Source organism: Malurus melanocephalus, unplaced genomic scaffold (genome assembly GCF_030028575.1).
Source record: "Malurus melanocephalus ecotype Western Australia unplaced genomic scaffold, MMel_1.1 scaffold_230, whole genome shotgun sequence".
NCBI classification, from domain to species: Eukaryota; Metazoa; Chordata; class Aves; order Passeriformes; family Maluridae; genus Malurus; species Malurus melanocephalus.
This window is the reverse complement of record NW_026623462.1, coordinates 643,996-655,478: the sequence shown is the minus strand read 5'-3', so window position 1 is coordinate 655,478 and position 11,483 is coordinate 643,996. Positions and strand designations below refer to the sequence as shown.

General features: G+C 48.0%; 2 protein-coding genes across 2 annotated transcripts; one reads left to right on the top strand and one right to left on the bottom strand.

Moving 5' to 3' along the window:
- Positions 1-766: 766 nt before the first annotated feature.
- On the bottom strand, positions 767-6,559 carry PTGES2 (prostaglandin E synthase 2). The gene is made up of 7 exons (XM_057374601.1): positions 6,323-6,559; positions 5,209-5,403; positions 5,044-5,099; positions 4,295-4,447; positions 3,548-3,748; positions 3,131-3,248; positions 767-2,780 (listed from the first exon to the last, which is right to left on the bottom strand). The coding sequence occupies exons 1-7, from the start codon at positions 6,536-6,538 to the stop codon at positions 2,652-2,654; spliced, it is 1,068 nt and encodes a 355-aa protein (XP_057230584.1). The 5' UTR covers positions 6,539-6,559; the 3' UTR covers positions 767-2,651.
- Positions 6,560-8,110: 1,551 nt separating this feature from the next.
- On the top strand, positions 8,111-11,229 carry BBLN (bublin coiled coil protein). The gene is made up of 2 exons (XM_057374606.1): positions 8,111-8,238; positions 10,957-11,229. The coding sequence occupies exons 1-2, from the start codon at positions 8,151-8,153 to the stop codon at positions 11,148-11,150; spliced, it is 282 nt and encodes a 93-aa protein (XP_057230589.1). The 5' UTR covers positions 8,111-8,150; the 3' UTR covers positions 11,151-11,229.
- The last annotated feature ends 254 nt before the right edge of the window (positions 11,230-11,483 follow it).

The following is an 11,483-nucleotide window of genomic DNA, read 5'->3' as shown; positions in this document are numbered from 1 at the left end:
CGGCCGCCTCAGCGGTTCCCGGAACCCTCGGCCGCGCCGGCTCCAGCGCGGAGCTTTTAGGAGTTGGCTGCTCATCCGTACAGAAATAGGGATGTCTGAAAATCGTCTGAAATAACGATTATTTAGTCTATTTTCTTTGCCTACAGAATTTTTTTTTTTTTTTTTTTTTTTTTTTTTTTTTTTTTTTTTTTTTTTTTTTTTTTTTTTTTTTTGCGTTGCCTTTGAGATGAGTTTTCCCGTCTTAAACGTGACACCAGAATTGCGTACACAGCTTTTTTACGGTAAACTGTAACCAGAATTGTGGGGACAGTTCTGGCTGTCCCCAACATAAGAAGGATATGGAAATGTTGGAGATCACTAAGTTGCTAAGGGGATTGGAGAACCACCCCTATGAGACGTCTGGGGCTGTTCAGCCTGGAGAAGAGAATGGTCATGTGGAGACCTTAGAGCACCTTCCAGTATCTGAAGGGGCTACAGGAAAGCCAGAGAGGGACTCTTCATCATAAACTGTAGAGATAGGATGAGGTACAAATTGAAAGAGGGGAAATTTAGGTTAGGTATTAGGGAGAAAGTTTTCCCTGTGAAGGTGGTGAGACACTGGAACAGGTTGCCCAGTGATTGTGGATGCCCCAACCCTCACAGCACTCAAAGCCAGGTTCGATAATGCCTTGGAATACCTGGTCTAATGTGAGGTGGCCCTGCCCATGGCAGAGAGGGGAGAGYAGATGATCTTTATGGTCCATTCCAATCCCTTAMCATTCTATGAAAGGTGATACAAAATCCTGAAACAACCTTTATTTAATGTAATGTTATCGGCATGTTAGTGTTAGGGATATTCATCTTGAGAGAATTCTTTGATATAGCACAGCACAGCATGAAGTGGAGCCACTGAGCCCTTGGYGCTTCAGATCCTCATTTAACATGAAACTCTTCCTCCCTCTTGGGTTGACGTGGATGTCTAAATTATTCTTCAACCTCTGTTTATGCATGTTCAATATAATTCTTTAAAACATTGCCTGTGGACACCGTGGAACACAAGTTTCAGTACAGAATGGTTTAAAGAAATACAAGTYACAGAGCAGCCACACAGCCATTTTTACTGTAAACATTTTCCTTCTCCCATCCATGTCATATCATAACTTAGTATGGAACTAGGCCTACATTCAGAAAAAACTCCAAATCTCTATCACCATCACTGTTATGACCAATAAAGTACTTCCCCTGAATATACACTGGGCTGGCAGCTACATTACAGACCAACTTCAGCTGCATCTGAAATATCACAACAAATCAGATTCCCTGAAACCTGCCTGTTCTTCTGGGGAAACAGAACTTGATCRAGGTGGTTATTAAGGATACTGAAGCCTTGGGCTGTGCAGAGGATCACTCACATTCAGACCTGCACCATGTCTTACCATGACTTTGTTTCTGGAGCTGGAGAGGGACTTTGACATGGGGCAGTGACTTCCCACTGACAGAGGGCAGGGTTACATGGGATGTTACAAAGAAATTCTTCCCTAWGAGGGTGATGATGCCCTGGCACAGGTTGCCCAGAGAAGCTGTGGCTGCCCCRTCCCTYGAAGTATTCAAGGTCAGGCTGGATGGGGCTTGGAGCAACCTGGTCTAGTAGAAGGTGTCCCTACCCATGGCAGGGGGKTGGAACAAGATGGTTTTAAAGGTCCCTTCCAGCCCAAACCATTCTATGATTCTACCYAGCACAGCACAGAAGACTTCACATTGCACATTAGCTGCAGGTACAGCTCCTAATCTGATTGCCACATCAGCAAATCCTTTGTTACTCTTGCATGACAGAAACATCTAGAGATCCCCTGGCMATGCAGATGGCTCTTAATCCTTCTTTACCTAAAGCAAGAACAAACTGATCTTCWGGAATATTCCAGAGAAATCTCAYGCAAGACAAGCCTTTCSAATAACTGYTCTGCCTTAGTGGTTTCAGTGTAGGGTGTGTTCTTCAGGTGTAAAGGGTAAGGTAAGAACTCAGATCTCACAAAGGGGATAGAATAAAGCCAGCCTTTATCCTTGCAGACAGTACAGAATCAAGTCCTGAGAGAACCGTTTACATGAAGAGTGAAATCACAAACCCTGCTGAGCATAGCCTCACTTTTGTCAGAGGAAAGGTGCCTGCTCCAGCACTGGGGATTTTTCCAGTTCCCTCAGCACGGGSCTTACAGGATTCTATTGCAGGAAATATTGTCACTTAAAAACCAATATCCAGTGTCTCAGTCAGAAAAACACTTCAGGTGACATGGATGAGTAGCAGAAGACAGCCTGAGGCAAAAGCTGATCAGGCCTACCACATCTGACATAGCCATAACACCAGCCAAGAGCATCTTGCTTTTACAGTAACCTGCTCTGACGATGGCTCTTGTCTGAAAGAATGCTATTTGCTGCTTTCTTCAGTTCAGAGTGACTCCTTTCCAGCAGCATCTAGAGATCCCTTTCTTTGACCTGTCCCCATCCTTCTAAACAGCTGGACCCTTCTCTCACTGCGATTTGATGTTCTAAACAGGGYGGTCTCTGTGCCCACAATGTCAGTCTGTTAGGTGCGACCAGTCAACTCTAAAAATAAAAGCCATTTCTTCTGAAGTTTTCACCATGCAAGTACTTCAGGGAGGCAGCTGCAGCTGGCATCAGATTGCAACTCCAGTTTTTTCAATGACTTGTTCCATGCGCTGGTACCAAGGCTGAACGTTGGTGTGAACCATCATGTCATCAAAGGCTTCCAGCCCTTCCATGACCCGGAGCACCCCATACACTGCCTGTGTAGAGCAGAGAGATCAGAAACAACACGTAAAGAGTGGAAAATAGCTTAGGGTACAAGTGTCTAATTGCCAAGCCAGAATGGCACTTCCCCTGTCCTGCCATCTACTCCACCATTCTGGAGTGTATGACAGAAAGGTAATTAAGAATATGCATGTTTTTCCATGAGGAATCAGTAAGGAAGGATCGGTATCTATGTGCAGTTATGAGGAAGTCCCCACCATATGGGAATGGTATTACTGCACAAAGGGCAATGTACCTCATGTAGCTCAACCTCTTTGTCTGCATTTGTATTAAGAAGGATAATTTGTGATCCACCTGACAATAACTGCAGGGATGAARCCCTTACCAGGTCAGCGAGGTTTGGCTGGTTCCCACCCATGAACAGTCGATTTTTGCCAACAGCTTTTACCCACTCGTTAACTGCTTCGTACAAGTCTTCTCGGACATCATCTCGAAGCCGGTGTCTGGATAAAGACAGCAATCAGTTTGAAGACACAAGTTCATTTCTTTCTTTAATGTCTCACCTTCTGGGGTGGTTTTGTCTTGTGAGTAAGGGCAGTATTTTAGAGTGAAAGGGGCAGTGGGTAATTAAATAGTGGGTAAATAGAGGGGTTCAGTACCTCCAGTTAAAGAAGTACGGTTGTTACTCTTAATGGTTCAATTTAAAACCCTGAGGATCTGCCCTTTGACACCTGGGGTACACAGCTAATGAGGCTAAGGAGCTATTTCTCCTCTTGTGTACTTGATGCTTAGTGATACCAACCTTTTCTTCAGCCTCTTGCTAACGAAGAACATGGCAACAGCCCCCACGTACTTGGCAAAGAGACCTTCCAAGATGCCAAACTTCCCCTCACGGACAATGTAATCGAAAGATGCCAAGGCTTCTTTGGGGGTGCGGTAAACATTGGGGGAAATAAGGTGAACAAGCCAATCATCTGCCCATTTTCTCCACTTCATTTCTTCCCTGCAAGCAGACAAAAGGAAGTTTTCAGTGAGTGAGGTAGAAATTGCAGGGCGACAGGAAGCAGAATCACAGTGGCCTTAGCCAGAGATCGTGCCAAGGACAAACAAATCAAAAACTCTTGCCCAGCCTGGTGCTGTGGTGACTTCTCTAAACACACTTAGCATCCTTATCTTTRGCAAGGCTCCTCCAATCTCAAACTGAATTTAAGACTAAGATAGAGCACAAGCTCCTCCTCCTAATATGAGAAATAAAACCACAAGGGAAAATATCCCTCAACAGCATTCCCCTGTGGCATAAAGGAAAGATCAAGAAGGAAAATGGAGACAGCTGAAGGCTGGTGTGACCATAGTGATGGTAACTACGTCATCTACCAGTTTTGTTTTGAATTATCTAACACAGCAAACTAACTACTGATGCTTGAAACACTAATGGGGGTGTGACAGGAATTGTCAGCCCTAGTGGGATTTTACGTCTACATCAACCCTGAGTACATATGGAGAGGGCTGTGACCCTACTTGGAGAGCCCAGAAACTGAAGAGCACTTACACTCTCACTTCTTTAACAGGATAGACTCTCTTTGTCTCCTTCTCATCCAGCATGAGCCAGTATTTATTCTCATACTCAAACACCTCTTTGCCTTGCTCAGTCATGGTTTTAACAGGTGGATAAAAGGACACGATTTCTTCCAAGCTATTCCTCCTGTGAAAAGAAACACAACACTGACCTGGCTGCTACAAAAAAGAAACAAGAGCAAAGGACAGATTGAAAGATACATGCTATAAAATGTATTATTCTAAAAGTAAGGGCACAATGTTCCAGATTCTKCTTGAAAAAAAAAAAAMCCAAAAGAGATTGAAACAGCTACTTGCAAGTAACTATTAAAAGTGCACATACCTTTGTCTGTGGCAGAACAGAAATTTCTGCAGCCATAAAACTTCCTACCATTCTCAAGCAGACCTAAAGGTCAGGCCACAGTTCCTGTGGCTCAACAAATCTCATTCTACATGTTATAACTGGCTAATTGTAAGCTCAGTTCCAGGACAAACACTAGTCCATGTTTAAGTAGGTWTTGTGCAAACAGAATCTCACAGATGAAAAAGCACTTTTGCAAGGTAAAAGCTTGGCTTTACATCACACACATCACAGCATATATAGGCACCACCCACGTTACCATAGGCAGGCTCAGGTCACCCAGAGACTGAAGTCAGAGAGAGACTTAGGGCCAACTCAGAATCTTCTAAATCTCTACTGGGCCCTCCACATTCAACTCTTCTCCCATTACCCTCTTTTCTTACCTGGAAATAAGATAGGTCTTTATCGCACTGATTATCACTGAGGAGTCGTTCAATTGCTGAAAAACAGGATTAAAACAAGCTTTTAAAAGAAACTGGTGAAATTTAAAAGAAATTCTTCAAAAGCTTTTCACYTGCATGCTCAGGCTCCAAGTTAGAAAGACTTACCAGAGGGCTCCCAGCATTGGCTAGCAGGATGGGCACCTTTCTGTAGGAAGAGAATTTGATCTCTTTTCTCATGATTGGGTTCACTTCCACAATTTCATATGGCAGTCCATGATAATCAAGAAAAGCTCGGACTTTGCTGCAGAAAGGACACGTTTTATACTGGTAGAGAGTGAGCTGCAGGTTCCCTGCAGGCAGCTGTGGAAGGAAGAAACCAGAAGGTTTAATTTTCTACTAAAAACATAAACATTACCTTCCTTCCACCTTTATTTTTGTCATGAAGTCATAGTCACTGACATTTGGTTTCAGCATCTGATCATGGGCATATCTTRGCTATCAGATGAAATGGCATCAAATATTTAAATATTCACCATCCATTGGGACCAATTACCTGTTTCTCTAAACATCTACTTAATGTGTTAGAAATTCCTATTCATAGCCAGGAAAAAAAGTTAAATCCAGAGAGCTTACCCCTCTAGTTTCTATTCTGTGAAACAGAATTCTATAGAAAAATACAATCATTTGCAATAGTATGTAAACAAACACAAATAAAGCCTTTACAAGCCAATCCCTCCCCCCACAACACCCTCCGTGGGAAGAGCAGATTTTGCTTTTGTTTTTAGGCAYGTGTCTGCCCAACTTCGCATTCCTGGGATTAACCAGCCTGGTTGGGATTGCCCAACCTGGGCACAACTGGTACAAAAAAGGGAGAGCTCAGAGACGGCAGGGACAGCGGCACATCAGTTAAGGGATGTTTTGCAAAGCTGCAAMTCCTCAGTAGCCTGACAGGCCGTGCCAATCATTCCTCACACATTATACAACAAATGCAGCCACCCTACTTTGTTTCTCATTTACAATTYACTGTGTTACACAACCCTGCGCGGGTGCTGCGAAAGAGCAACAACAGAAAGCGCTCCACACCCCCAGCAAGCCCTCACTGACAGCCTTTCCTTACGGCTCCTCAAGGAATGCTCTGCCAGAGGCCTCCCAAACAATTTAAAGCTCTTCCCTCACTCAAACCGGGGCAGAAGAAGCCGCTCGGTCCGCAGGGAACCGCTGTCCCCGGGGGCTCGGGGAGGGCACGGCGGGGATCAGGGGGAGCCGCCCCCGGTGTTACCTCAGCGGCCGAGTGCTCCCGCAGGCGCTGCCGCGCAGCCAGGCACAGCCCGGCGCCGCCGCCCAGCGCGAAGGCAGCGCCCAGCACCAGGCGGCCACCGCCTCCGCTGCCTCCCGGTCCCGCCGCGGCGCCGAAAGCTCGTCCCGGRGCCCGCAGCCGCCAGGCTGGCGGCAATAGCAGCGTTCCGGCCCGCCAGGCCCGGCCGGCACCCGCCATCTTCGGCTGAGGGCGGGCGGAGAGCGGCCGCTCCGCCCCGGGCACGGCGGCACCGCCCCGGCACGGCCCCGGCCCCGCTGCGGGTACGGCGGGATCGCGCTCYGCTGAGGGGACACCCCACGGGGAGCACCGCACACGGGACACCACACATGGGGACATCCAATAAAGGGTGAACCCGCTGCCCTGTGATTGTCAAATCTGAGAACACATTAAAGCCTAAAGTGGGAATAAAATAATCAGTTGAACGGGTGAGGGTGCTGGGCCTCTTCAGCCCAGAGAAAAGGCAGCTGAGAGGGTACTTCATCGATGTCTGTCGGTGTCTGCAGAGAGGGGACAGAGAATGGATCTGGCTTTGGTTCTGAGTAACAGAACAAGAGGAATGGGCAGGAACTGATGTGCARAAAGTTCTACCCGAACATGAAAAAGAACTACTTTCCTGTGCARTGACAGAGCACTGAACAGATGGTCCACGGACAGTGTGGAGTGTCCCTCACTGGAGATATTCCAGGACCATCTGAGTGTAATCCTGTGCTCTGGGACAACCTAGCTTGAGCAGAGAGGTGGGACCTACCTGATGACCCACTGTGGTGCCTTCCAACCTGATCCATTGTGGGATTCTGTGGGTCTCTGTCCAGTGGGGCTATGGATTCTGATCAGCATGTACCCACTGTGCAAGGGCACATCTCCACACTGAAAGTCATAATTTATTTTATTAACATGCGATTACATCCATTAATTACATTTTAATTTATATTTTTTACAATTTATATTCAGTTTCCCTACTTGGGGTGTAACACGAGTCTGACTCTGCAGTGCAGTAGGGTTACCCCACAGAAAGGAGAGGTGGCTGCAATGTTAAATGAGGACATGACCTTTTCTTTCATCTTTGTCCCAAATACCCACTTAATAACGCACCCCTGATCTCAGGAGTGCAGCTCGAATCAATGCTCTAATTGTGGGTTATTTTCATCCCAGTAACTTCTCTCCCGGGGATGAAAACACCACACAGCGATGAARTCTCCTCAAGGTGACTGAGGTGCGGCTGATACCGGGCCAAACACAGGGAAGGGCAACGTGAATCGTGCTTGTTCCTTTATGGAAAAGGAGTGGGAAGGTGACCTGAGGCTGGTTCAAGCCGCTCAGCAGACGAAGCAGTTGGTGACAGGACTGCAGTTTTTGCAGCAACAAAGCCGTCTCTGGGACGGGATGGCTCGCAAGGGCAGGATGCAGATTGATGCATACGGAGCATTACTTGTGTTGGGAAAGAAGCGCTGATGACGGCCCCTAAGCGGAGGAACCTGGGAGGGACTGAGGACATCTGGGGAGGGCATGGACATACCCTAGCTTTGGGCACGCAAATTTTCCCCGTTTGGGGGAAATTCCCGACGAACGGGGAACGCGGCGCTCCCCCCAGGGTCACCCCCTGCCCAGTGCTGCTCGTCGAGCCCGCCCGCGCGGCTCCTGCTCCGCGCTCTCTGCGCTAACCACAGAGTTCACGGCAGCGCCGGCCGGCGTGACGCGCGCGGCGCCCTGCCCTCCCATTGGCTGTCGGCCCTGCGCGTGCACGGGCGCGCCGTGCGGGCGGCGCCGAGGGGCGGGCGGGCGCGGCGGGATGTCGGGGCCTAACGGAGACCCGCACGTGCTGGGCGGCGRCACCGGCGACGACGGCGACGATGGCGGGGACACCTTCGAGGAGGAAGGTGCGTGGGGGCGAGGGGGGCTGCCACCTCGGAGGTGGGACGGGGTGGCCTGGGTTCGCCCTGGGCTGYGAGTGACACAGTCCAGGTGTGTTSCGATGTGCCCCGGTGTTCGGCCGGGAGCGGTGCCCAACGCCAGCSATGCACCCGCTGCACGGCAGTGGGGCTGAGGGGCTGCAGGGTTTGCTGCCCGCCCATCTGGGGCACCGAGCTCCTGCGTGCTGCTCTGGGGTGGATTTTTTCTTGTGGAAAGATTGCTCGGTGCCTTTGCTGGTGTAGGGGGTGCAGATGTCTAAGGAGAAAGAGGATGTTCAGGTTTCGAAACCACAGGGCAGATGACTTGGGCAGATCTGGGAGAAGTAGTCATGCATGGAAAAAGGGAATTTCACGCATATAGCCCGGTAAACTCCATTTTGGGGCATTTCAACAATGCCTGGGTATGAAGTTTCTCATATTGCCCTGTCCGGTTAGAACCAGCCCATGGAGGAAGTGAGACGACAGCAGAGCTGTAATGTGAACTTAGAGGTCATTCTTAAAACTGGAACTCTTTCAGAGTAAACACTTTGCTACTGTTCTGTTGAAAATGGTATAGTTGGGTTCTGCTGTTCCGAAAACACCGTTCAGTTTTCAGATGTGACCCACACAGGTGAATTTTGGGTCAGATGGGATGGTGGATCCCATCCCATCCCATCACTGTGGGATCCACCTCCAGTGACAGGAGGATCATTCTGCCCTGAAACACCCCAAGCACGTTTACTGTTTTACATTATCACAGTGGTTTGTGTTTGACACTTTTTGAAGAGCTAAGAGACACATTGGATGTGATGGAGAAAGTCACTTAATTGGATCTACATCCTAACTAATTAGGTTCAGTTTGTAATTAGCTGGGCTTTGTGTGCAGTAACTGGTCATAAAAGRCTGCAGCTATTTCCTGGTCTAGTGGAACTGAGGCTGTGGATCTCTTCTTTGATCCCAAGTAGGAAACCTGATTTTTGTCAGCTGTTCTTTTAAGAATGTAGAGGAGTTAATGCAATTGCCATATTCCTACTCAATGTTTCCAGTAGGGATGTGGTTATGTTTCCACAAAAATCTACTAAGCATGCAACTAACAGAAAGCAATCAAATAAAAGGTTTTTATAACTTATTTTTAAATGGTTAAAAATTCTTCACTTTCCAAAGCTGCRTGAATTACATAACCTTTACTTGAGCTTTAGGCACTGAGAAAATTAGGCTTCGGCTGTGATGACAGACTACTTGCCAAGTTGATGAATGTCACTTGCCAGAAGTAGTTACCGTATCTGCTTGGGATCTGCTCACCATTTCACTGGAATGGATTAGAGGCTGTAACACTCTGAACAGCACCAAAGTGGTATAAGAAAAGGAGGACAATTATTTTTTCATAATGAAACTTCTTAGCTATAAATAATGCAAATGACTGCAATGTTTAAATATTCACAGTTCTTCTAAAGCTGCTGGGAATGGCAGTGCCTGGGCCTGGTGTGCTGGGGCACCCGAACACCTTGGCAAAGGGGCAGCTGAGAGGGGCAGAGCTGGGCTGGGGGATTTCAGCACAGTCTGACCCTCATAGGATGCCCAAAGCACATTGTCATCCTCCCTGTTCTGTGTCCTTCAGCTCAGCCCAGCATTCCAAGCACTGTGTGTATCACACTTGGCCCAGAGGAGCTGGATGGAGAGGAGCCAACTCCAGCCTGTGAGATGTGGGCTTGTCACCCACACGGGCATATTTTCCTGTTCTGCAGCCCACTGTTCTCACAAACATCAGCTCCACTCTGCCTCCCTGCACTCACCCAGCTGTGCAGCTTCAGAAAGAAACATTGCACTGGCTCCGTATGGGGTCTCCTGCAGTGCCCCAGGTTCCTGAATAATCTCAGCAGAGTTTATCTTGCCTGTTTTTTCAGTTTGGGTTTTTGTTTTTCTTCAGGATTGTGTGAATATTGCTTGGAACAATCCAAAAGCAAGTGTTTCATGCAGTAGCAAAGCGCTCATCAGCTGAGTAACGGTGCTAACACAACACCACTGTGAAATGCCATTGTACTGGGGCAAACTGCTGCACTTGCACCAATGCTGTGAACAAGAAACTGTACCTAGATAACCAACTGCCATGATTATCTGCAGAGAGTCTAGGTTTAATCTGAAGCACCCAAAGCCTTAAAAAAATATGAAAATCCTGTGGCTAAACTTGGTGCCCAACACTCGCCTCCTTTTGGAAATAACGGTGCCACTACTGTCCCCTGCTCCTCCCACAGCCACTGTTTTGGCAGCCAGACCCAGCCACGTCCCAGTGAAGTACATCCCAGCTTGGAGGCCTTATCTGGATAATTCACAGAAAATAAACATTTTGGCATGCAACATGCTGCCAAAATGCCTGTACTGTCTGGAAAGATGACCCCAAAGGCAGCTAAAAAGGCTGACTTGTCCTTAGGATTTATCTGGTAGTGTTGCAGTCAGCACTCAGCCTGTGGTTGGCTGTGTGTGAGGTCCAAGGCTGTCACATGTGCCCACAATGGACTTGGATTGCCCAGGTACCTTGCCCGAGATGGCATCCCATTGGCCTCATTTGATCAGGGAACGCAGCACATGCAGGATTCAGTTGCATTTTACTAAGGCACAGCCAGAATGCTGTGGGCATGTTTTGCCAGAGCTCTGACTGCAGTGACAATGTACTTCCATTGTTCAGTCTCTCATTTCCCTTGCTTTTAGAATATGCAGCAATAAACTCCATGCTGGACCAAATCAACTCCTGCCTGGATCACCTGGAGGAGAAGAACGATCACCTACGCATCTGCTTGAAGGAACTGCTGGAGTCCAACCGCCAGACCCGGCTGGAGTTCCAGCAGCAGAGCGAGCAGCTGAACACAGGAGCCGATGTGCAGGGATCCCAGCCTCCTGCCTAGAGTCTGACCACACACTCTCAGCTGGTGTTGCTAAGGGGACACTTATTGGTCACCAGTTTAACGTAAAACTTGAATAGCAGAGGTGCCTCGTGTCTGTTACTTGTTCCTTCCYGTGTTTGTATCCTGCTGTTCATCTCCATGTTCTCTTTTCCTTTAGCTGTGAGACAGGTGCAGAAGCACAAGGGTGGGTGTAGGAGAGCTGGTTCTTTCTGCTCCCCAGCRTGAGCCTGGCACTCACACATGGTTGAAGCTGGTTGTAGGAAACCTGAGGCCACGCAGGTAGTTTGCAGGCAGGCCCTCTTCACAAAGAGGTAAAATTATCTCTGCTCTCTT